This window comes from Lepidochelys kempii, chromosome 8 (assembly GCF_965140265.1).
Source record: "Lepidochelys kempii isolate rLepKem1 chromosome 8, rLepKem1.hap2, whole genome shotgun sequence".
Taxonomy (NCBI): domain Eukaryota; kingdom Metazoa; phylum Chordata; order Testudines; family Cheloniidae; genus Lepidochelys; species Lepidochelys kempii.
In genome coordinates, this window is record NC_133263.1 from 41745736 (window position 1) to 41772952 (window position 27217).

The following is a 27217-nucleotide window of genomic DNA, read 5'->3' on the forward strand; positions in this document are numbered from 1 at the left end:
TGTGCAGGTTCTGAAAATTCCAAGGTGCTTGGCATTTGGATATACAATGTAATAAGGTGCTTTTCAGTAATATGGTAATCTATTACTATAGCAATGGGTAGTGTTGCCTCTATCTCCAGACTTCTTTTGACTTTCCTTTGCTCTTGTTCAGCAGCCCTCACTGTGCACACTTAAATGCTGAAAGGCAGGGGGTTAATCCACTGGGGTTACTTAGAATCTGACATCTGTACTAGCATGGTTCCATGGAAAACCTCTACCAGCAGAGCGTTGGAAAGGTCCCACGGATTCTACTGGGTTTTGGATCAGAGGCTAATGAAGAGCTTGGTCCAGAGTTTGAAGAGTGTTTATTCTATTTCTGATCTAGATATAGTATGTTTTGTGAGGAACTGCTGAACCTGTTTCTTTTGAGGAATATATTTTCTCTTTTCAATGTGTTTTATTGTATAATATGTTTGTGATGTCTTTTATATGGTAAGACTGATACTATGTCTCAGTGTTAGTGTCATGGTCCTATTGTGCCCGCTGCTTATTGCTATTTGATATTAATTATTATTATTTGCTTACACCTTCATTCCGATTGAAAGGGGGGACCACCCACTTTATACTTTAAAACGCTGCCACTTCTTGCTCCTAGCTCCTGTGCCAGCCCATCCTTCCCCCACTATCAAAAATAATATTTCTAGAGGTTTGTTTTAAAAAACCACCATACCCTGCCTGGGAAATTAACCTCCACACCATGGATTTAATATGTTAAGGCCACAGCACTTTCTTATCTCCGAATCTTCAGCCAGCCCTCTGACAGGCTGGGATCCTGCTAGGCTAGCAATTGTAGTGCTGCCACCGCAGCAACAGTACTAGCCGTTGCTAGCAGCAGGAGGTGGTGCCACACAGTACCGCAGCAGAGAGGGCACTTTGTCATGTGTTTGTGCCCTGAGCTGCATAAGTAGTACGCTTCAGAAATATAAAACCAGACTAACCCATTGCTTCCACTGCATTTTAAACTGGGTCAGTAAAAGCAAGGCCATCATCTGAAAATCCAAGTCAATGGTATCTGCTGATAGAGCGCAGTACTGCTTTGTGCCAATGTGCTATGGTATTACCACAGCAAATACTGCAAGCAGATGGTATGCCACTAAAGTAGAACTTCTTGAAAGTTAAATTACGCTGAAATCCAATGAATTGTATAAATCAGTCCCTCAAATTAGAGAACATATTTACTTCTTAAAATACCTATTAGGGAAAAATTTTGGTAGCAACATGTCATGGGAATTTCTCACTGTCCTACGAGAGCAGTGAGGCAATTCTGTGAGAGTCAGGCAAGCAGGTATTTTTGCCCAGAATATTTTAAACATGCTGAAGAGAACTCTTATCCCCAGACCCGTGATAATACTTAAATCTAGACTTGCAGAAGAGTAGTAGCTAGGATTCCTAAATTCTGTTCTTATTCCTGCCTCTGGTTTACTCTTACCTAATGTTCATATAAATGTTCTTAATGCCAGATTTTCAAAAGCGATTGGCATCCAGCAGCCCTTATTATATGCCCATGTGTTCATAATCTGTATCACACAAGAACCAGAAGACAACTGGAGCTGCTGCATGCTGAGCTCTTCGAAAATCTGGCCCTTAAAGATGGTATCTCACTTAAGGTTCTTAACTCCCCTCTCTATTTCAGCAGGAACTCAGGGAATGAGTTGCAGGTGTATTATGCCTCTCCGAGAAATTACCAAGACTTCTTTGAAGCTATTCACAGAAGGAGGGATACATTCTACGTGGTATCTTTTCGTAGGGTAAGTGCAACACACATTCATTATTGAACTGGTAAATGGGGTGGTGGTAAAGGTCATGATGGTTCAGCGTTTGGTCCTTGAGTTAGGGGAGGAGTGCTAGTCCACAGTTGAAGTTGAAGCTAGTTTACCTTTTTAAGTCTGATTTTTTTCAAAAATCCCTTGTTTTACTGGGAAAAAAACCAATCTACCAGAAATTGTATATGCCACAATTCATTCCAGGGTAGAAGTTGTCTGGAAAGTCTGGGATGAATCACACAAGAAGTTTCAAAGATACAAAGCTTGTTTTTTTTCCTGGTTACTCCCTTCTTTACAGATGTTTTCTAAACTGTTTTGATTACTCTAGCTCCTAATTCATGTGGAAGCTTCACTTAATCTCCAAGTGTCATTACTGAATGGAAGTGTCTTTCATGGGATTTGAGGCGATGTGTGTAGCAATTATGGAGTGGTCACTAATGAGATGAACCTATGTGATGGATGGATATGGTTGTTTCACAGCTTCTAGTTGTTCTCAAGGTGTCCTACTCGGGGTACAGCTAGTCTTGCGTGGCTGAAATGATGGTGTATTTCCATAGTTTAGACCTTTTCAGGAAGGTTGTAGGGTGGCACACTCATTTGGAACCCCAAGCTTTCTATGGGTCTTGTGAAAACTGCAGCATTGTTTTAGTGGTTTTTGGATAAAGCAAAGGATGGATTTTTTTTTCTGTCTTAAATATTGGCTACAATTTTTTTTTTGTCTATGACTATTACTGAATAAATCTTGGTTGCAAACTTAGCCCAAAGGATAAGGTTTTCTCTCTTTTGATGACTACCAGTAAATCCATGGAATGTAGTTTAAATCCGGAGTGCACTAGAACAGGATTGCACCATGGCTTAACGTTGATCCAGCCCCTGACTCACGCTGGGATCAGTTTACTTAAGCATCAGTCTTTCTTAAAGAGCCATACATTTGTGAGCAGACTGATTGCTCTGTATTCCAGCTGGTGATGGATGTTATCAGGTGGTAGGGGAATAACTACTCTTGTAAGTAAACTCAAAAGGTACCATTTCTGAGTTTCTAATGGGGCTATTGTTACTGAAAGGCCAGTAACTGATCAGTGTTGTTAAAAATCAGATTGCAGATTCATTTATAGTAACCACTAGTTCAAGGCTTCCCAGCTAGAGATCCATATCCCTCAAGGAGTAGGTAAAGCAACAATGGCAGTCCTTAGTATTTACTCAGGTTTCGGTAAAAGCTTTTCACACAGTTCTCATCGGGCTGAATATGACCTTTGCTACTTCACAGGCTTTCTGGGGAACAGCTATGCTCTTCTGTGGATATGGGGAAACTGGTGGATGTGATATATCTTGACTTTAGCAAAGCTTTTAATATGGTCTCCCACAGTATTCTTGACCGCAAGTTAAAAAAGTATGAATTGGATGAATGGACTATAAGGTGGATAGAAAACTGGCTAGATTGTCAGGCTCAACAGGTAGTGATCAACGGTTCGATGTCTAGTTGGCAGCCAGTATCAAGTAGAGTGCCCCAGGGATCGGTCCTGGGGCCGGTTTTGTTTAACATCTTTATTCAAGCCCTCGGATCGCTACCCCTTCCTGCTTCTCCACGTGGGCACCAATGATACTGCCAAGAATGACCTTGAGTGGATCACTGCAGACTACGAGGCTCTGGGAAGAAGGATAAAGGAGTTTGAGGCACAAGTGGTGTTCTTGTCCATCCTCCCCGTGGAAGGAAAAGGCCTGGGTAGAGACCGTCGAATCGTGGAAGTCAACGAATGGCTACGTAGGTGGTATCAGAGAGAAGGCTTTAGATTCTTTGACCATGGGATGGTGTTCCAAGAAGGAGGAGTGCTAGGCAGAGACAGGCTCCACCTAACAAAGCAGGGAAGAGTATCTTCGCAAGCAGGCTGGCTAACCTAGTGAGGAGGGCTTTAAACTAGGTTCACCGGGGGAAGGAGACCAAAGCCCTGAGGTAAGTGGGGATGTGGGATACCGGGAGGAAGCACGAGGAGAACGCAAAAAGGGAGGGCTCCTGCCTCGTACTAAGAAAGCAGGACAAAAAACATGCTATCTCAAGTACCTGTACACAAATGCAAGAAGCCTGGGAAACAAGCAGGGAGAACTGGAAGTCTTGGCACAGTCAAGGAATTATGATGTGATTGGAATAACAGAGACTTGGTGGGATAACTCACATCACTGGAGCACTGTCATGGGTGGATATAAACTGTTCAGGAAGAACAGGCAGGGCAGAAAAGGTGGGGGAGTTGCATTGTATGTAAGAGAGCAGTATGACTGCTCAGAGCTCCACTATGAAACTGCAGAAAAACCTGAGTGTCTCTGGATTAAGTTTAGAAGCGTGAGCAACAAGGGTGATGTCGTGGTGGGAATCTGCTCCAGATCACCGGACCAGGTGGATGAGGCTTTTTTCCAGCAACTAACGTAAGTTACTAGATCACGGGCCCTGGTTCTCATGGAAGACTTCAATCACCCTGATATCTGCTGGGAGAGCAATACAGCGGTGCACAGACAATCCAGGATGTTTTTGGAAAGTGTAGGGGACAATTTCCTGGTGCAAGTACTGGAGGAACCAACTAGGGGCAGAGCTCTTCTTGACCTGCTGCTCACAAACTGGGAAGAATTAGTAGGGGAAACAAAAGTGGATGGGAACCTGGGAGGCAGTGAACATGAGATGGTTGAGTTCAGGATCCTGACACAGGGTAGAAAGGAGAGCAGCAGAATACGGACCCTGGACTTCAGAAAAGCAGACTTTGACAACCTCAGGGAACTGATGGGCAGGATCCCCTGGGAGAATAACATGAGAGGGAAAGGTGTCCAGGAGAGCTGGCTGTATTTTAAAGAATCCTTATTGAGGTTACAGGGAGAAACCATCCCAATGTGTAGAAAGAATAGTAAATATGGCAGGCGACCAGCTTGGCTTAACAGTGAAATTCATGCTGATCCTAAACACAAAAAAGAAGCTTACAAGAAGTGGAATATTGGACAAATGACCAATAAGAGGAGTATAAAAATATTGCTCTAGCCTGCAGGAGTGGCCAAATCACACCTGGAGGTGCAGCTAGCAAGAGATGTTAAGAGTAATAAGAAGGGTTTCTTCAGGTATGTTAGCAACAAGAAGAAAGTCAAGGAAAGTGTGGGCCCCTTACTGAATGAGGGAGGCAACCTAGTGACAGAGGATGTGGAAAAAGCTAATGTACTCAATGTTTTTTTTGCCTCTGTCTTCACGAACAAGGTCAGCTCCCAGACTGCTGCACTGGGCAGCGCAGCATGGGGAGGAGGTGACCAGCCATCTGTGAAGAAAGAAGTGGTTCGGGACTATTTAGAAAATCTGGATGAGCACAAGTCCATGGGGTCGGATGCACTGCATCCGAGAGTGCTAAAGGAGTTGGTGGATGTGATTGCAGAGCCATTGGCCATTATCTTGAAATCTCATGGCGATCGGGGGAGGTCCCGGATGACTGGAAAAAGGCTAATGTAGTGCCCATCTTTAAAAAAGCGAAGAAGGAGGATCTGGGGAACTACAGTCCAGTCAGCCTCACCTTAGTCCCTGGAAAAATGATGGAGTAGGTCCTCAAGGAATCAATTCTGAAGCACTTAGAGGAGAGGAAAGTGATCAGGAACAGTCAACATGGATTCACCAAGGGCAAGTCATGCCTGACTAATCTAATTGCCTTCTATGACGAGATAACTGGCTTTGTGGATAAGGGGAAAGCAGTGGATGTGTTATTCCTTGACTTTAGCAAAGTTTTTGACACGGTCTCCCACAGTATTCTTGCCAGCAAGTTAAAGAAGTATGGGCTGGATGAATGGACTATAAGGTGGATAGAAAGCTGGCTAGATTGTCGGGCTCAACGGGTAGTGATCAATGGCTTCATGTCTAGTTGGCAGCCGGTAGCAAGTGGAGTGTCCCAAGGGTGGGTCCTGGGGCCGGTTTTGTTCAATATCTTCATTAATGATCTGGAAGATGGCGTGGATTGCACCCTCAGCAAGTTTGCAGATGACACTAAACTGGGAGGAGAAGTAGATACGCTGGAGGGTAGGGATAGGATACAGAGGGCCCTAAACAAATTAGAGGATTGGGCCAAAAGAAATCTGATGAGGTTCAACAAGGACAAGTGCAGAGTCCTGCACTTAGGACAGGAGAATCCCATGCACTGCTACAGACTAGGGACAGAGTGGCGAAACAGCAGTTCTGCAGAAAAGAACCTTGAGGTTACAGTGGATGAGAAGCTGGATGTGAGTCAACAGTGTGCCCTTGTTGCCAAGAAGGCTAATGGCATATTGGGCTGTATAAGTAGGAGCACTGCCAGCAGATTGAGTGACGTGATCATTCCCCTCTTTGGCATTGATGAGGCCTCATCTGGAGTACTGTGTCCTGTTTTGGGCCCCACACTGTAAGAAGGATGTGGAAAAATTGGAAAGAGTACAGTGGAGGGCAATAAAAATGATTAGGGGGCTGGAGCACATGACTTATGAGGAGAGGCTGAGGGAACTAGGATTATTTAGTCTGCAGAAGAGAAGAATGAGGGGGGATTTGATAGCTGCTTTCAACTACCTAAAAGGGGGTTCCAAAGAGGATGGATCTAGACTGTTCTCAGTGGTGGCAGATGACAGAACAAGGAGCAATGGTCTCAAGTTTCAGTGGGGGAGGTCTAGGTTGGATATTAGGAAACACTGTTTCACTAGGAGGGTGGTGAAACACTGCAATGCGTTACCTAGGGAGGTGGTGGAATCTCCTTCCTTCGAAGTTTTTAAGGTCAGGCTTGACAAAGCCCTGTCTGGGATGATTTAGTTGGGGATTGGTCCTGCTTTGAGCAGGGGGTTGGACTAGATGACCTCCTGAGGTCCCTTCCAACCCTGATATTCTGTGTTTCTATGATAGCCAAACACAGGTAACATTAAATTAGAAGACGTGTGCTAAAAGTATGTAGAAAGCATATGTAGCACACATTTATACCGAGGCTATTATTAAGGGCATCCAGGAGTGTCTATATTGTTCGTGCACCTCATTGCACTGAACCTTACAAGTGCTTTGGATGATCTCCTGAAGTCCCTTCCAACCCTGATATTCTATGACAGCCAAACACAGGTAACATTAAACATGAAGACGTGAGCTAAAAGTATGTAGAAAGCATATGTAGCACACATCTGTACCGAGGCTATTATTAAAGGCACCCAGGAGTGTCTATATTGTCCATGCACCTCTTTGCACTAAACCCTACAAGTGCTTTGGAATGGTGTGAACAAGCAACTGGTTTGTTTACCTGCCGCGTCTGGAGGTTCAGCCGATCACGGCTCCCACTGGCGCGGTTCGCCGCTCTGGGCCAATGGGGGCTGCGGGAAGCAGTGCGGGCCAAGGGACATGCTGGCCACCCTTTCCGCAGCCCCCATTGGCCTGGAGCAGTGAACCACGGCCAGTGGGAGCCGCGATCGGCCGAACCTGCGGACATGGCAGGTAAACAAACCGGTCTGGCGCGCCAGGGGCTTTCCCTGAACAAGCGGCAGACCGGCATTGAGAACCACTGGATTAGAGGATCCATAAGGACTCGCTACTGCAAATCATTGAGCACTTGGTCCTGACACCAAATATTCAGCCTTTCCTAAAAAGGCTATTTAAAGAGATACATTATCAAAAGACATGTTGGGTAACTGATTATTTTTAAAACCTTATTTTTCCCAGCCTCAAAAATTCCTCTTCACTGTATGTCCATGAGAATGTGTGATTGATCTCTGAATACATCCCTTACTTCACTGGGCCTCTCTACAGTACTTTCGGTTAACGTGTGAAGTGTTGTGTCTGTAAAAATCTCAGGCACAATCAAATAGTGACACTCTTACTGGAATTGAGGGTTTTATGTTGAATAATGCTTAGTTTCTAGGCTTGTGTCACAAGGTTGGAATTTTGTTATTAAATGCTTGGCAAATGAGTCTGTTCTTTCAGCAGTCCCTAATACCACAAATATAGTTAGAATGAGACTTGAAATAGCTTTGTGTGGGGTGGTTAATTATGAAACTTTCCCAAGCAACTTCATAACAAAGAGCAAAATTGTATTTGTCAGGCTCTTCATCTTCTGCAGTTGCTTGTCATGGGCCTACCTGAATACACTAGCCAGTTCATGTATTCTGTTTAGATTGTACAGACTGGCAGATAATGATTAGAAAGAATCACTGACTTCCATTCTGACAGCACTATGTCGGCGGGAGTTGCTCTCCCACCAATATAGCTATCACCTCGTTGAAGTTGGTTTAATTATGTTGACGGGAGAGCTTTCTCCTGTCACTATAGAGTGGCTACATGAGCAACCTTATAGTAGTGCATCTGCATTGGTACAGCTGTGCCGCTGTAAGCTTGCTAATGTAGCTGTTTTGTGCATCTCCCATTTATTGCTTTTTTAGGGTAAACCTGAACTAGTGAAATTATTTCCCCAGAGGCAAACTCTTTGCCACTTAGATGAACTACACAGATCCCTTTGTAAATGAAAAGGAAAAATTCCTACACATGCCCTGGGGTGTAGTTACCAGGAACTCAGCCTGGGAAGTGTCCTTTCCCTTCTTCATTAGGGATCACTGTCCCACACTCCTTCTCAGCGAGGTTTCACATTTCATTGTGTATTAGGTATTGGAAAAATATTTTTTTCTGAAACTATTCCCTCTGGAGGATCAGTACACTTCTCTTCATTAAGTCATCAGTAAGGGATACGATTTTGTCATAGAAGTCACAGATTCCGTGACTTTCAGAGACCTCATTGACATTTTCCCTTCCATGGGATGGCAGGGCTGGAGCTGTCAGTCAGTGGGAGCCCCGGAGCTCCAAGCCACCAGGCAATGGGGCTCTAAGCTTGTCACATTGTCTTTGGTTGAGAGTAGCTTGGACGCTTGTCTCTGAGGAGGCCAGTTGAATCACAAAGGGCAGAGTCAGGATAAGGCAGGGCAGGAGCACTAGCCAAACCTTGTTTCAAGGTGGCCAGGTCAGTCTGTTGGTCTGGTCCCCATTCCCAAATCCTGTTTTTCTTTAATAATTGGTACAGAGGCTTGGCTTTGTCAGAGATGATTGTCAGATGAAATTTGTCATTTCAATGAACTCTGTGGAGAAATTAAAATTATAACTCATGGGGAGTGTGTGTCGGTGGGAAAAATAGATGCTGAAGTTTTGATTTAGGGAAAAGATCCCCCTCCTCAAAGGTAATATAAATTGCAGCACAGGAAGGCATTAAAAATACTATAGATTGTCTCTTGGAACAAGGGGTGCTTGTGCCTATGCAAAGTATCAGCAAATTCACCTGTATGGCCAGTCCTTAAGGCGGACAGGGTCACTTACAGAATGACAATAGATTTCCATGCATTAAATGCAGCCAGATTCTGAGGGATGCCATACCATACTGACAAAGATGGTGCACTTCATTCCCTGTGCACATCTTCCTGCTACCAAGGATAGTTCTTGTCTCTTCATCACACACATTTTCTGCCTCCATGGCCTCCCAGACCACATCACCTTACAGCGGGGTTCCCAGTTCATGTCTTGGTTTTGACATGTGGTGTTCTGCCTACTATAGATGTGTCTCCATGCATCAGCTACATCCCATCCACAAACTGACATCCAATCATAAAGTGTAAACGAAGTATTAGAACAATACTTGTGATGCTTCACAAACTATCACCAAAATGACTGGGCCTCACTGATTCCACATGTGGAATTCACTTACAACAAGACCATGCCTCAACCAACATAAGCCTGTTTTTCTTTGCAAATTCTGGTTTCCATGGCTATTTCCACCCCAAACTGCCTACAGTTCCCACAGTCTCAGATCTGCTTCATCAAATCCATCAAACACAGAAAGAGTTCAAACAAAACCTAGATGGGGCTAAGATGGCATACAAACATCATGTTGACCATCACCAGCAGGAGGGCCCTACATTGGTGTAGGACAAAAGATGGCTGTTGGCCAAAAATCTCAAGACAGGCAGACCCATACGTAACTTGGACCACCTATTCCTAAGACCGTATGAGATTCACAGGCAAATCATCCCAGTAACTTTCAAACTTCAGCTTCCCCCCTCCTTTAAGATGAGCCCTGTGTTCCATGTCTCCTCCCTTAAACTCTTCTCTGACAATCCCTTTTCCAAATGAAACCAACCTCTTGTCCTGATCCTAGACAGGAAGAGGAAGATATGGTACCTCATCAACTGGGAAGGGTACAGGCCAGAGGAGCTGTCCTGGGAACGAGCCCAGTATGTGCACACTCCTGAAAAAGTCAGGACCTTCCACAGGGCCTGCCCAGATAAGCTCAGTCCCAAGGGAGGAGGTACTGTCAGGACTCCAGTATTGAACCCAACCCTCCTGGGTCCCTAGATGGCATCCTTAGTCTCCATGCCACACTGAATCACCCCCTAACCAACAGAAGTAGTGCTAAAGGCCTATAGCCACACCGCAATCATGCCACAGACCCGTAATTGGCTGGACAGCATTCTCATTGAGTACCTGGACTCTATAAAGACCCCAACAGGAAGAGGAAGTTGTCTGAGCAACAGGCCATTGCCTACTGCCCTACCTGACCATGCCCCTCTGCCCCACGATGGTCTATGTGGCCCCGCCCGACACTGCCTCATCTGCCCCTGCCCCGCTACCCCACCCAGCATGCCTGACCCTGCTTCGCCACTCCACCCCACCACACCCTGCCCCATCTGACCCTGCTTCTCCCAACCCTGCCCCACTGCCCTGCCTCACCCTACCTTGCCAACCTTGTCTCCCTAATCCGCTGACCTGGCCCCATTGAATCATCCAGCTACTGACCCCTGCAAGAGCTCAGACCATTGTCCTGGAGGCCTCTGATATCAATTGAAACCCCCAGCTACCTGACCACACATGCACATGTGGACTCTAGCCTGCCTCTTAGTCGGCATCAGCCACAGCATTACAATGTGCCAGGGCCCTGAGAAGTGTTTGCTTCAATCTAGGCGGTTTCGTAGTGACAGTGGCTAATGGGAAAAGGCACTATTAGTATAATACAGTATTAGTAGAGTATTACAGAACAACCTAGGGTATGTCTAACCAGCAATTAAACACCCACAGCAGGCCGGAGTCAGCTGACTCAGGCTCGTGGGGCTGTTTAATTGCAGTGTAGACTTTGCAGTCCAAAATTGCAGTTTGGGCTCAGGCTGCAGCCCAAGCTCTGGTACCCTCCCACCTCAGGATCCAGCCCGAGCCCAAACATCTACACCCCCACAGTTGTACAGCCTGAGCCGCACAAGCCAGTCAGCTCACCTCGGCCAGCCACAGGTGTTCAATAGCCAATGTAGACAAACCGCTAGAGGCCCCAACTGAGATCCAAGCCCCATTGTTCCAAGCAGTGCACAGACAGAGTATAAGACTGTCCCTATGCCAAGGAGCTTACAGTTGAAATAGACAAGGCAGACAAAGCATGGAAGGGGAAACAAAGGAATCAAGAGACAATGTAATGTGCCCAAGCCAGTGATAGAGCTGGGAATAGACCCCAGAAGCCCTGACTCCCACACAGTCTTGCTCATATTTTTTATTGGTGCTCATACACGTTCGGTTCAAATGTCACTGCTGTCTGGGGTACATCATGGTTAGTATTTGGAGCCTGGCTTGCAAAGAACTCCTTTGAATATGTAATAAATAGGAATCAGTGCAGTGCTGCTTATTTCTGCATCTACAAGTGCCCTGAAATGATGGCTGTTAGAGGTTTGAACTGTGAAGCCCAACAATGCTGATGTCAATATCATTGCTGATTGTTTCTTAAGAAATACTCCATTAACTCATTCATTTTATTCTATTTTGAATTTTTGAGACTCCTATCCTCAGCTGTAGGTATCTCATATAATAATAATCCTGATGAGAATAACCATCCAGCAGCATAACAAAGCCTACACACAGTGGGCTTTTCCCAGTGCCCTTTACACTAGTGCCCTTCACATACTCACCCCGGTACCCTTCACACCCAAACCCATGCTGTCATCTCCCCAGATGCTGACATAGAGTCTAGGTCTTTGCAGCACGCCTGAAAGCTCAGAAGAGTTCAGCTACTGTGGAGCAAGTTAGGGAGCAAGTTCAGAAACAAGGGTTCCTTGCAGAGTGCTTTGCCAACAGCTGCCATGTTTCTCTGCCAAGGGAGAGCCAGCCTGAGGTGTGCTGCTGGCTGTGGCCATAACAGGCTGGTATGGGGAGAGTGGCCTTGCTTGCGTAATCTGGTTCTAAGCAACACCTTAAAATGCTTACAGTTGGATGCAGTAGCAGAAAGCCAGTTCCTGGGGTGGAGAAGTAGGAATTCTTCGAGTGATTGCTCATATTGATTCCAGTTGGGTGTGCACATGCCGTGTGCACAGTCGTCAGAAAGTTTTTCCCCTAGCAGCACCCATCAGGTCAGCTGTGGAGCCCCCTGCCTGGAGTGGCGCCTTCATGGCGCTCAATATATGACCATGCCGACCCAGCGCCTCCTCAGTTCCTTCTTACCAGCAGTGACAGTCGTTGGAACTGTAGCGTCTTGCTCAGCAAGTTCTGCCACGTTTCCCTAGCTTCGTTTGTTTATTGTTCTCTGTACTTATTAGTTAGTTAGCAGTTGGGCTGGGGGGTTTACCCTCTATCCCAACCGCTTTTCCTTGGGAGGGCTTACATGCCCAAGTCCCAGGGGTTCAAGCCCTGCAAGTCCTGCAGCAAGCCCATGCCAATGGGTGACCCCCACGACACTTGTCTAAAGTGTCTGGGGGAGGCTCACCAAGCCAACAGGTACAGGATTTGTAAGGGGTTTCGCCCCAGAACTAAAAAGGAGCGAGACTTTCACCTCAAGCAGCTCCTTATGGAGGTGGCACTAAGACCACAGCCTCCAGCAGCACGGCAAGACCTGGCGCCGGTGACAGTGGTGGAAGCGGCACAGCGGAAGGACTCTGGCAGAAACTCATGGCACCGCAACTCCCCAGCACCGAAACCGGCAGGATCGACCTGGCTGTGCTCCCACTCCACGGTGCAGAAGCAGCATCGGAAGCAAGGGAGGAGCAGCTCTCCATCCCAGAGGCCCACCCCTCTGGAGCTAGCCATGACAGTGCCAAGGTCACCCACTCTTCGCAGCAAGCCTCTGGTACCACATCAAGTGGCACTGTCTCGAAGCAAACCGGCGATGCTCCATCCCTCTGCACCGCTGATAGAATCACGACCCCTCTCACACAATCACAGCACCGGTCCGACTTGCGGCACTGCTCCAGGTCACACCAGAGCTCCCGCTCGTGACACCGATCTGTGTGTCGATCCCTGTCATGCAGCAGGTCCCGGTCCCGGTGCTGCTCAGTGACCCCACGCAGCTCCAGATAGCGGCCCCGATCCAGGTCATGGCACCACTCTCCAGCCTCGCGGCACCACTCTCCAACATCGTGACACTGCTCCTCAGTGGCACCGCTCTCACCATTGCAGTCCCGATCCCGATCTTCGGACTCAGAGACAGGATCAAGATACTCCGAGTGGGGTCGGCACCAGTCGGGTCGGCACCAGTCGGGCCGTGGATGCTCTGCGGTGGGGGCAGATTCTGCCTTCGCAGTGACAGCCATTCTGGACCCCCTGGGCATACCACCAAGCATAGGGCACCCAGTCTAAAGGCTTCCGATCGGCCACCTCTAAACTGCGAGTGCTGGAGGCTTCCGCCAGTTTTCCCACTCCAGGGGTGCTGAGGAGGTGCCATGCCCACGCCCCTCCATGGAACCAACTCCAACTCCAGTTCTTGAGCAGAACACTGGTCTACCTGGTCCACCCAGCGAGACAGGACAGGAGGTCCCTGAAGTGCAGGAGGGACAGGAGGACCCTGTCCCCCTATTAGCCTCCTCATCCTCCTCCCCAGATGACGCCATTGCAGGCACTTCTGTCTCCGGACTGCCCCCCATAGACAGCCACGCCCACCAGGATCTCCTTCGCAGGGTGGCGCACAACGTGGTTCTGCAGGCCAAGGAGGTGGTGGAATCGGAGGACCCGATGGTCAACATCTTGGCCCTGGAAGGTCCTTCGAGGGTGGCTCTGCCCCTCATCAAGACCATATAGACCAATGCCAAGACTATCTGGCAGACCCCAGCCTCTATCCCTCCCACCGCCAAGGGCGTTGAGAGGAAATACTTCATCCCATCAAAGGGGTACGAATACCTCTTCACGCACCCCTGCCTTGTTCATTGGTGGTTGTGGCAGTGAACGAGAAGGAGAGGCAGAGGCAACAAGCCCCAGCGCCAAGTGCCTGGACTTGTTTCGGCACAAGGTGTACTCGACGGGGGGGCTGCAACTCAGGATTGCCAATCAGCAGGCAATTCTGAGCCGGTATAGCTTCAACTGTTGGAACTCAATGCTCAAGTTCAAGGAGCTGGTGCCAACGGAGTCCAGGGAGGACTTTGTAGCGATAGTGGAGGAGGGCAAGGCGGTGGCACGGACCTCTTTACAGGCCTCACTGGATACTGTGGACTTGGCGGCACACACTTCGTCCTCTGGTATCACCATGAGGCATAGCTCATGGTTGCAGGCCTCAGGCCTTCTGCCCGAGGTTCAACAGATGATGCAGGACCTGCCTTTTGATGGGGCAGGCCTGTTCATGGAGCAGACTGACTCTTGGCTGCATAGCCTAAAAGGCTCAAGGGCTACTATGAAATCCTTGGATATGAACACCCTGGCAACCCAAAAGAAACATTTCAAGCCCCAGCAGCAGCAGCAGAGCTCCTACCCTCCTTGGCCAAGGCAGGACTTCTATAGGAGAAGGAGAAGGAAGCCTTCCAACTCCCCTTCTGGGCAGGGCCAGGGCCCGACTAAACCCTCATAGGGTTCCAAGCAGGCCTTTTGAAGGGGCACCCTAGTACGGTGCACCAGCCTTGCTTCTGGATCCTTCCCCATCTTTTTTTAATCGTCTGTCCCACTTCTACCATGCTTGGTCCCAAATAACTTCGGACTGCTGGGTCCTCCGTACGGTGGAAGTGGGATATCCTCTCCAGTTCTGCTCTCACCCACCCCCCAACCCCCGTTCCCCGTCCCTCTTCAGGGACCCCTCTCACAAGCAACTCCTCATGCAGGAGGTGCAGGCACTCCTTGCCATGGGATCGGTGGAGGAGGCTCCTCAGGAGCTATGGGGCAAGGGATTCTACTCCCGATACTTCCTAATCCCCAAGGCCAAGGGGGGTCTCAGACCCATTCTAGATCTGTGTGGACTCAACAAATTCATGGTAAAGTTGAAGTTCCGCATGGTCTCCCTGGGCACCATTATTCCCTCCCTGGATCCCAGAAACCCTCAAGCAGTGTACTAAGGAGTCCCCTTCCACAACCCTCAGCCTTCCTTGTCCCTGGTTACGGATGCATCAGCTCTGGGATGGGGTGCGCATCTGGGAGACCTCCAGATACAGGGCTTATGGTTGCAGGATGAGCTCTCCCTACATATCAGCATCAAGGAGCTGAGGGTGGTGCGCCTAGCCTGTCAGGCTTTTCAGGCCCGACTACAAGGCCAGTGCGTAGCAGTTCTAATGGACAACACCACCACCATGTTTTACATCAACAGGCTGTGGGAGTTCTGCATAGTCCACTCCATTCACCTGGAAGCATCCCTTCTACCAGGAGTTCAGAACATGCTGGCGGACCACCTCAGCAGGTCCTTCCACACACACGAGTGGTCCATCCGGCATGATGTCATATACCTCGTTTTCCAAAGGTGTGGGTTTCCCCGTGTCGACCTGTTTGCCACCCGCCACAATAGGAAGTGCCCAATGATTTAATTGGGGATTGGTCCTGCTTTGAGCAGGGGGTTGGACTAGATGACCTCCTGAGGTCCCTTCCAACCCTGATATTCTATGATTCTATGATTCTGCTCCTTCCAGGGTCACAGCCCAGGCTCACTCACAGACACATTCTTTCTACCCTGGACGGGTCGCCTGCTCTACGCCTTTCCCCCATTCCCTCTTGTGCACAAGGTCCTGCTCAAGGTCCTCAGGGATGGTGCAGAGATAATTCTGGTAGCTCCAGCGTGGCCTCAACAACACTGGTACACCACGCTCCTGGAGCTGTTGGTGGACACCCTGGTCACGTTGCCTCTCCTCCACAACTTACTCAGGACCACAGTCGCCTCCATCACCCCGACCTGTGCTCTTTCCACCTCACGGCTTGGAAGCTTCATGGCTGAACCCTGTGGAACTTCTGTGCTCAGAACAAGTAAGGGAGGTTCTCCTAAGCATCAGGAAACCCTCCTCTAGAGCCACATATCTGGCAAAGTGGAAGAGATTCTCGTGTTGGTGTGACCACCGTCATACACCCCCTCTCCAGGCACCTGTACCTCTCATCTTGGAGTACCTCCTATACCTGAGACAGCAAGGCCTGGTGGCATCTTCCATAAGAGTACACCTTGCTGCTGTCTTGGCCTTCCACCCAGGAGCGTCCAGTTCGCCAACCCTATGGTTGGTCGCTTCCTCAAGGGTTGGACCTCCTACATCCCCAGATCAGGCAGCTTGTCCCCACGTGGGACCTTAACCCGATCCTCTCCAGACTCATGGGGCCCCCATTTGAACCATTGGCGACTTGCTCCCTCCTGTATCTGTCATGGAAGGTAGCCTTCCTGGACTCCATTACTTCTGCGAGGAGGGTGTCTGAGCTAAAGGCCCTCACCTCTAACCCACCTTATACGGTTTTCCACAGGGATAAGGTGCAACTCAGGCCTGACCAGGCCTTTCTTCCCAAGGTGGTGTCACACTTCCACACCAATCAGGACATTTTCCTGTCTCTTTTATCCTAAGCCTCATGCCATAACCGGGAGCATAGGCTCTTCAGGCCTTGTCAGCAGCATTCTTGGCCCAGGTCCCAATCCAAGAAATCTGCAGGGCAGCAACTTGGTCCTCGGTACATACCTTTACCTCTCACTACGCCATCGTCCAGCACGCCAGAGATGATGCAGCCTTCAGCAGAGCGGTGCTACAATCAGCGTTTCCTTAACTCCAACCCCACCGCCTAGGTATGGCTTGGGAGTCACCTAATTAGAATTGACATGAGCAATCACTCGAAAAAGAAAATACAATTACTCACCTCTCGTAACTGTTATTCTTCAAGATGTGTTGCTCATATCTATTCCAAACCCGCCCACCTTCCCCTCTGTCGGAGTAACCGGCAAGAAGGAACTGAGGAGGTACCAGGTCAGCAGGGTCATATATTGAGCGCCATGAAGGCGCCACTCTAGGGGTCTCCACAGCATACCCCGACGGGTTCTGCTAGGGGAAAAACTTTCTGATAACTGTGCACGCAGCACGCGCACACCTAATTGGAACGGATATGAACAACACATCTTGAAGAACAACAATTATGAGAGGTGAGTAACCGTTTTTTCAAATTCCCCCACCCAAAATTTCAAGTCACTTCCCCTCCTACCCACAAGGGGGAGGCAAAGAAGACATTCATTCTGTCTGGTGTGTGTGTCAGAATCTCCCATGGGTGCCAAACTGCCTCCCACTTATTCCAGAGCATGTCCACACAGCTACCAAAACCTCCAACCTTTCTGATAGCTTTCTATGCTGCCAAGTCTGCTTAATCAGTACAGTGCTAAACCCCCATTGGAAATATTGTTCCAGCATTCAGTAAAATGAATTTAACACAAGGAAATACTAGAATCATTGTATTAATCATTTTTATATTCAGTCCATTAACAATCTGGGATGTTCAGAATGCCTAGGGGAGTTAGGCACACAGCTCACGTTGACATTTCCCACACATTTCAGCACAGCAGTGCAAGAGAAATGAAGATAGGATTGCCAGTTGTGGTTGGACGTATTCCTGGAGGTGTCATCACATGACATAATCTTTAATTAAAGATTCATCTTTAATTCCTGGAGACTCCAAGACAATCCTGGAGAGTTGGCAACCCTAAATGAAGATACCTTTCTTCAGGTTTAGGGCCTACCTGCTGTGAAGTACATAGGGACCTGTAATATCACTATAACTTGCATGTTTAGGATTTGATCTGCTTGTGCTGTTGATTCCTCATTGGAAGTCATTTATAAGTCTCTCTTTGACATCACTGAGCTGCTGTGAAGATGATAGTGAAGTAAGGCTAATTATGATATCTCTCTCTTGCACACATAGAGCTATTGCTAATTAGGAACCTAGGGTAAAAAATACAGAAAACAGAATCTAGGTGCAGAATGGTTTCTAAAGAGACTCTCCTACGTTTTCCAAGAGGAGTCAGCTGCTCTTTAAACCATGGATAACTGACTTGCTTTTGAAAGGTAGTTAAAGTAAACTATTTGAGGAAAAAAAAGGAGTACTTGTGGCACCTTAGAGACTAACAAATTTATTTGAACATAAGCTTTCGTGAGCTACAGCTCACTTCATCGATGAAGTAGCTCACGAAAGCTTATGCTCAAATAAATTGGTTAGTCTCTAAGGTGCCACAAGTACTCCTTTTCTTTTTGTGAATATAGACTAACACGGCTGCTACTCTGATACCTGTATTTGAGAAAGCAAATTCATTCAAATTCATTTTCGCCTCCCTTTTCCCCTCCCCCCTCATATATGTGGTTAGAAGAAAAAAAATTGATCTATTCCACTCTAATTCCGATATTCAAGCAGCATCCTACTCCTATAAGATTTTGTTAAAGACCATTGATGACATCACGAAAGGCTTATTAATTATGATGACATCTCTTCAGGGTGAGAAACAATTGCTGTAATTAGGGAAAGCAGATGATTTAAAGTCTGATTCATTTAAGGAGTTTAAAAAGACAGTAGCATACCCAGTCACCACTTTTTCCATTCCTTTTCAAAGCACAGATGCTTCCCAATATCACAATTACGATTTCGCCAACTAACTGCATTTAATACTATGATCTGTGCAATGTCTTAGAATGCATTTTAGGGTCAGTATAAAATATATATTGATTAAACCTATGCAAGTTTGGCTCTGGTTACTCTCCATCTTGACAATGGATGAAATCCTAGGCCCACTGAAGTCAGAGGCCAAGCTACCACTGATTTCAGTGTAGCCAGGGTTTCATCCAGTCTCTGCAGACCCTCTGTGGTGCCATGTAATGAGCCATTGGAACACGTTACAGTAGTGAATCATTAGGGGTTTGCGTTTTTATCCCTAGGATCCAGAATTCTGCAACAGGAGGCTGAGGGGTTTTCCATGGTCTAGACACAAACTTGTGTTGAAACAGACCATTTGTGACCCGTAACTGGGCAGAGATTACCGGTACCAGTGAGAATTCGGAAACCAATGTATTTAATGCACAGTCATTTATTTGAGAGAAAATTACACAAGCAGTTAAGGTTACATGGGACACATCGTTTCCTATAAGCCTTAGTTCCCCAAGCATAAGGCCTTAGTAACTATGTTAGCTCTATACTGTATCCTGATTGGCAAACAAAGCAGGCATATCTACCAATTCTGGATGAATACTTCTTCTCTTCTCTTCTTTCCGCTATCAGGTACTTGAACTGTCAGTGTTCCCCCGAAGCAGAGTCTTGATTACTCTGAGCCCTCTGGTTCGAGGATCCCGCAAAGGTCCCTCGGTGTGGAGCCTGGGTCACTCCGAGCCCTCTGTCTCACAGCATCCCTATCCTCTTCAGATGTTAATTGAGGAAATTAGTCTGACTAATTTACTTTGCTTAGCATTTATACCTTTTGTTCTCAGAGGAGTCACAAAAATATGCCTTGTGGGCATTTATTACTGGTATACTCTAATTAATACTTTGGAAGGGATTGCAAAGTGAACACAAACAGACCAAAGCTCAATCATCGTTTACCCTCTCATAAATCATTCACATAAGCTCTCAGCGTGCTGCCATCTGAACTGGTCATTTTGATCCAGGTCAGCTTGTGCCAAGCCCACCAATCACATGATACTACGTTTTCTTTACTTTGTGAGCTGGTCCCTGCTGATATTCCAAAGTTCGGAATTGAAACATACATGCCCATCGAGCCGTTATTAACCATTCCAGTGCAGTTTCAGCACCTCCAGTAATTTTCCACTTCATTTATCTAATGCTAAGAGAATCCTGCTCCCAGAATCCTCTAGCAAGTTCAGACATACCAAGCCATACCAACTTCAGGCTTGCCATATTTATTCATATCAATCACAGCAATTCAGAATAATTTGGCACCGTCTCAATAACTTGTACTGAAATAACTAAACCAGATTTAATTCACACTCTTTTTCAGTGGAAGTCTGGTGTGGACACTTGTACTTGGGAATGAAAGTGTCCTATTTCAGTTTTGTTTAGAATCATAGAAGAACTGGTAATTGAATTTACCAATAGAAAAAATTAAATTGGTAAAAACCTATCAGTTGTATCAGCAGTCACATCTCTGGGATGATGCAGTGCCTGTTAGCAGCACTGGGCTAAAGCTCCTTTCCCATGTAAAGACTTTAGGATGACTCTTGGGAAGAGATGTCCTATGCTCCCTGTGGCAGGGGCTCTTTAATAGTAACCCCTAGCTCTTCTCAGCAGATCTTACAGCCCTTTACAATGGAGGTACCGTATCATTAGCCCCATTTTACTGAAAAGGAAACTGAGGTGCCCAAGGTCACCTAGTAGCACAGCTGGGAATAGATCCCAGGTCCCAGTCTAGTGCTTTGGCTATTAGACCACACTGCCTCTCCCTCTCTACATGACCTTCCTCTACCTGCTTCTGCTTGTGATCTAGTCTTTAAGCCTGGCACCAGCAGAGGGAAATCAATGACAGTGGGAGTTCAGGTCTGAGATCAAAAGGCACTGACAGCAGTGGAGCAGCAGAGCAGGTTGGTAAGGAGAAGCTGTTGGCCCACATGGATGGGGTGTTCAAGGGATTGCTGCTGGGGAGTAAGGCGAGGCTTTGTCTTGTACAAGGAGAGGGAAGAAACTGAATGTATGCATTTGTGTTTAGAGGAGTCACACCTTTGTTTTTAAATGTAAATATAAATATTTCCAATAGATTATTTGTGTTGCTTTTGATGGCCAAAGGAAGTGCCTCTGGAGTTCAGCGGCTATGGATAGATGCCACTTGCTGTGCCCAGTTAGAAAACATTTCTAAACTATCCACGTGGAAGTCAGTGGGAAGGGCCATGGTCAAACAGTGGCTGCCCCAGGCAGTTGCAGGAAACAGATCTTATATATGGACACAAATCTACAATCAGGAATCATAACATTCAAAAACCGGTAGGAGAACACTTCAACCTCTCTGGTCACTCAGTAACAGATTTAAAGGTGACAATTTTGCAACAGAAAAGCTTTAAAAACAGAGTCCAATGAGGAACTGCTAAGCTTGAATTAATACGCAAACTAGATAACATTAACTTGGGTTTGAATAGAGACTGGGAGTGGCTGGGTCATTACACATATTGAATCTGTATAAGTATCCTCACACCTTCTTGTCAACTGTCTAAATGATCCATCTTGATTATCACTACAAAAGTTTTTTTTCTCCTGCTCATAATAGCTCACCTTAATTATTTAGCCTCTTACTCCACCTTTTCCTGTTCTCTGTATGTATGTATATATATATATATATTCTTACTATATGTTCCATTCTATGCATTCGATGAAGTGGGCTGTAGCCCACGAAAGCTTATGCTCAAATAAATTTGTTAGTCTCTAAGGTGCCACAAGTACTCCTATTCTTTTTACCTAACCCCAGTTCTCCACTATTCCCACTTGCTGGTTCCTTTGCTGTTTTGGGACACGTGCGACCTTTCATTTGCTGAAAGGTGTTACTTGGCTGGTAGCTTCAGACTTGTTGCATTTAATGTCACTCATGTGGTGGCAACAATTACTCATGAGTTTATTTTGGAAGAGAGTGAATGGTTCTGATACAGGTGATTAGCTTTGTCATTGCATTGAACCCTCTGTGCCTTGTATGTCATGTAACCCAAACTGCTCTGTGAAAGTTGCTTCAAATGTTCCATAGCAGGAAAGTCAACCCCCAAACATATACTTTTCTCTCATTTTGCTATGCTTTACACTGGGTATTTCATTATTAAACTTGGCATTTCCTTCCATGGACTTTGCCCTTGGTTTCTGTGGGCTGGGACATATAATTTGACCACTCACTCAGGTATAGCACAATGTTGCTGGCTGGTGTTGTATTAATGTGAAAGACATGGTAGCTAACTGTGTATATGGCTATGGTAGATTATATGGTTTTCCAGTTACTGGTAGTTAAACTGTAGATTTTCAAAGGCTTCTATGAACACCCCTTGTCCTCAATGAAACTGGTCCATGCATGGGGGAGGAGAGCATGCCTTTATCTTGGGATCCCTACGTACTAGAGTTATATACAGCTTCTGGATGCAATGTATGCTGAAGGGATTGGATGCAAGGTGGCTGAGTTAAGAGGATTTGCTCATGAGCTGCCCAGATGATGCCAGGATGAAGCTTGCAGTGGTCGGGCAGTGTCAAGATCCCTGGTAAGGAAAGAAATAATCACAGTCTACTCAAGATGGATTGAGTTAAAACCACGCATGGCCCACATTATCATTTCCAAAAAACTGTTCTTCCCGTGATACTGCTTTCATAGTGAAATTCATCTTCAAAATTCTAGCTGTTTATTTTGTTTTGAAAGTTGCTATCCAGGACACTAGGAGCTTGTGCCAAGACTAAACTAGTCATAGAACCAGAAGCTTAGAAGGGACTGCAAGTGGCCAGTCCAGAGTCTGTTTATCCACAATAAAAAGATGTACCAGCTCTCATCAAGACCAGTAAAAGCTTACAAAACAGAGGTCACCCTTTCACCTATCTATCCTCCCTCCACCTGCTACTTCAGGAAAAACCTGAGAGTGTGGGCTCTTTCAGACCAAGCCGGGGATTGAGTTCCAAGGTCAAGGACCCTTCATGGAAAATCCCTTGCCACCATCCCCCAACACTCCTCTCCCGCCCTTCCCCGCACACCCTCTGTCAACAAAAGAACTCCATGCTGCTGCAGTGCTTACGACAATTTTCCTTTTCGCAGTGCAGACTGTCTCCTCCCTCCACAAAAAAAAGAAATCTCCCTCCCCAGTCTCACTCTGCACCATGACACAACGTAACACAATTTAGTTCTAGCCCTCATACCACATTCAAAAGCGACAATCCCCACTACTGGCTGCAGAGTGTCTCTCGTGAAGCGGAGCAGGGGAGGAAATCTTCACTCCTTGGTTCTTCTCCACAAAGCTCATAAAGCAGGAGGAAGTAACTGGTGTCCAGATGGGAGACTCTTCACTTCCTGAGTCTCCCGCCTTTGAACTCTCTCTTCTGGAGCAATGTCTGCAGGAGCAGGACTCCTTGCTCAAGGGCCTTAGGGCCATTAAAACAAAAATCCAGAAATCTCCAGAGAATCATTGTTAACCTGGAGTTAAGACGAAAAGAACCTATTGGGGACTGGTGCACTCATGGCATGGGAGTTATCAGAATACAAGGGAACTAAGACATTCAAATATTAGGTTACGACAAACCCAAAAAATCTTGGCTGTTTTGCAAAATAAAAAACAATTTCAGAAAGAAGAGGGCAGTGTATGCGCTGTGGCACTTTCCAGTTGAATCGCAAGTTCTCCCTTCTTCCTCTGCTTTTGGTGCAATGTTTGGAAGCTGTTTCCCAGCGGAGCATATGCCTTCTCCTCAGCAGTAAAGAAGGGAAGAGACATCGCTGATCCTTATGCACTAAAAGTGATAGAGGAACAGCTGCCAGCTGCACAATGCCTACTTCGGGGCTTCAACTGCTTGGCTCAGCCAGACTTAAAGGGCAGTTAGCAGGGACTGTAGTCTTATCCATGAAATGGTCCTGGGAGAGAAGCTACTTTGTTTTTGTGCCTGTTGTAGTTGTATCACATCCAGTGTTAATTGTCATATTTGTATAAACTCTAGAGTCCAATAGGTGGCTCCAGGAAGATGTTTGAAAATACAAAGTGTGGATAATTCAAATGAAGAAAACTCTCTAAGACTTAGCTCCTTGGAAACAGAACTGCTGTTTAAAAAAGTCCCTGAATAAAACCAGGAATGAAGTACTGCACTGAAGCTTGCTGTGTCTGTTTCAAGTGTATACGTGTAAATTAAGAAGAGCAGAAGTTACTTGAAGGCTGTAGTGTGGGAGACAGATTGCAGTCCATTTTCTTTATTACTTACTCCTGATTCTATTGTCTTCTGTACAGTTTACTGGAACTTCATGAGTCAGAAATTAATCCTATGACTGAGCTTCCTTCAGCATCAAATGTCCCAGTTCTCAGATCTAACCAATACTGCATTATTTTTTAACTAGCATTTGGAAGGACAACATACACTGTAGATAATTATGATGAATATAGAACAGCTTGCAAAAGATGTCGCCAGAACAAAAAAACAGCGTGGTTGCAGACAGATGTGACCAGTAATATATATGTATATAAAATGTGTGCTGCAGATTTGGCAGACAAAGAATTGTGGGCAAGAAATAGATTGAGACAGTATGGTTTTGCAGAGTTTTCATGAAAGACCTACTCTTCATGATAATGGCCGGGAAAAATAACCAGGAAGTGAGAGCGGGAGAAAGCGTTTGGATGTAATCAGAAGGCAAATGAGGCCTCAGCAGAGAGAATAAAAGCTGGATTTCATAACTAGAGAAGTGTCATTTACCAAACAATGTGTGTTGTTTTGCACAATAGAAAGATAGTTGTACTCAGACAAGCAGACACATTTATTTATCCTTAAGCAAATAATAAGCCAAAGTACTTCAAGTGCAAGGAGATAATGGAAATATGACTGCGAAAGAACTCCTTTTTCTCCTACCCATAAAAGTGATAACCCAAGCCTTAACTCATTAGCGGGATGCTAGATATGGTACCTTTTTGAGATAGCATTCATCAAACTTAGGATGGCTCCTTGCACCTCTCTTTTCTGGAGAATGGGGGAAAGAATCTCATCTTTTACAAGTGGGGTCTAACAGATGTGTGTTTGGGCCCCGGAGACCATCCGTTCGGCTTATACTACCCAATCTAATCCATAAATGGTACACGGTGAGAATGTGATCATAGGGCAACTTTCACCATACCCATGTATGCTAGGCACAGCAGGAGCAAATAGCAGCACAAAATTGTCTTCAGTCACTCTGCCCAAGTAGGTCCTAGACAGGGATGATGAGCTCTTGCTCATTATCCTCAAGAGCACTCCAGTGTGGAGTCATGCCAGGGTCACTTCTGTACACTAGAAGGTTGCATACTTTGTAATCTGTACTTCAAAGGTGAACTCTTTGCACCCTTCCACTCCATCCTATAAGCTCTCTGAGTGCCAATCTTCCATCCCTTTCTATTTCAGGGACTTCCTGCAGCTCCTCCAATCTCCTTCCTGCCGGAGGCTCTGTGGGCTCCCCGCTCCCTCATTGTGTGTCCCTCATTCCTCCCTCCACCCATACCAGGGCCCCCCATTTATCTTCCCCATGCCAGTGGCTCTGTTTTCACCCTCTGTCCCACTTTCCCTTTCAGGGGCTCTGTGTGCCCCTCCTCCCCACAGAAGGGTCCTCCATTTTCATCCCTCTTTCCTTCATGCCAGGGGCTCTGTTTGCCCCATTCCCACCTTCCCCTCCATGCTAGAGGCTCTGTGTGCCCCCCATTCCAGGGTCCCCTGGTTTCCCACCACCACCAGGGATTTCATGTGGCTCTCTTCTCCCATACCAAAATCTCCCATTTTCTCCCTGCCATGTTAGAATTGTGCACTCCCCAATTCTCCCTGTCCCCCAGCACCATTATTTGTTTGGGAGGTAAGTCATTTAGAGTGTCAAAATGTCAACATGTTAAACTCTGTAGAGAGGATGAGCAGAAATGTGTTGGGGGTGGTGTTATGCTTGAAGGTGTTAATGGGTGCAATGAACCAGTTGTTTTCTGTAGACAGTTGCAAAGATGCTTGAACTGTGGCTGTGCAAACAGATGTCAGAGACTCGAAGTGTCCCATATTTTCCCCCTTTTGGTTTTCTGATTTTCCCCAAGATCAGTAGAGTTCTGCCCATTGTTGTCAACAACATCTCCTGGAATTTTGGAATTGCTCAGATATGGAGTTCAAAAGTTACCGCTTTACAGACAGACAGACAAAGTTGAGTGAATGGCATAACAGCCACCTGAGGCAAGTCCTGCAATGAAGCAGACTCAGGGCATGTCTACACTGGCAAAGTTACAGCGCCGCTCAGAGTGCAGAAGGAAAACCGCTATTGTGTGTTCACACTGACAGCTGCCTAAGCAATAGCCTGTTCACACTTGCGACGTTATTTGGAGCGGTGCACTCTGGGCAGCTATCCCACAGAGCACATCTTTCTCTTTTGCTGCTAAGACTTGTGGGAAGGCGGAAGGGGTCGCGGGGCATCTCAGCAATCCCTGTGCTTCCATCTGCATTTGGCGCCATCTTTCAATGGTTTGTGTACTTCGCGCCCTGCCTCTTTCAAGCTGCAGGAATGTATCCCAAACTACTGACCAGTATGCTGCTCGTTCTGACCAACACATCATGAGTGGCAGTGGAGTTATTCCTTAAACTACAAAGGCAAGAGGAGTGTGACATTTATCTCGCCATGCAAAGTAGCTACAACATGAGATTGCTTGTGGAATGCCACTTTTGGGCTCAGGAAACAAGCACTGAGTGGTGGGATCACATTGTGATGCACGTCTGGGATGACGAGCAGTGGCTTCAGAACTTTTGCATGAGGAAACCCACATTCATGGGACTGTGTGATGAGCTCACCCCAGCCCTGTGGTGCAAGGACACGAGAATAAGAGAACAATTATTTTATTAAAAGACAACACACGGAGGAGAGAGTCAAATGAAAAAATTCATCAGCGGCGAGAGGGAGGAGGGATGGGGGAAGGGAAGGTCTCAAGAGGAGGAGGGGTTCCAGGACGACTACAGATTTGTGTATGTCCAGGGATCATACCCAACCTTCTCTTTTGGAGTACAATGCAGTGGGTGCTGTACTTCAGCAGTGCCAAACTGCAGACAGGAAGGGAACTTTAAAATTTGCAAAGGAATGTACGGGGTGGGGATGATGGTTGGTCACCTGAGGGCAGGGCAGTAGAGTTCAAACCAATGACCTCTCTGGCATTGTGGGACACCTCCCGGAGGCCAATCACAGCTGTAATCACCATGGTGTCTACACTGGCACCGCAGCACTATATCCCTGGCGCAGAAAGCTGTACGCTTCTCGTCAGAGTGGTTTTTTTAGAGTGCTACAACTGCGCCGTTTCTGCACATTATGTGGCTTGGCAGTGTATACCTCTTGGGAGTTACAGTGCAGAAAGCTGCTTTACTGCACAGAAACTTGCCAGTGTAGACAAGGCCTCAGATACTGCCCATGTGCAGACAATACCCAGCTGTACAGTTCCTCCTTCGCTGAGTTGACCATTGCCTATAAGAGAACTGCCCCTGCATGAAAAAGGAACATTTTGAGTATACTTGTATTTGACAATAGTCAGCATTCTCCTAGAGCATGTTGGAGTGCACACACTGACAC

The 27217-nt window shown here is 46.7% G+C and overlaps 1 protein-coding gene across 6 annotated transcripts in view; it reads left to right on the top strand.

The window, feature by feature from the left end:
• Positions 1 to 27217, top strand: part of ATF6 (activating transcription factor 6) — a 408706-nt gene that overhangs the window by 173689 nt on the left and 207800 nt on the right. For 4 of the 6 annotated variants that reach the window (XM_073356217.1, XM_073356211.1, XM_073356213.1 and 1 more), the window contains one exon: positions 1673 to 1787. In XM_073356217.1, the coding sequence (XP_073212318.1) occupies positions 1673 to 1787 (115 nt within the window). The remainder of the gene's footprint in view (positions 1 to 1672; positions 1788 to 27217) is intronic. The other 2 variants (XM_073356212.1, XM_073356214.1) reach the window with 1 other exon arrangement.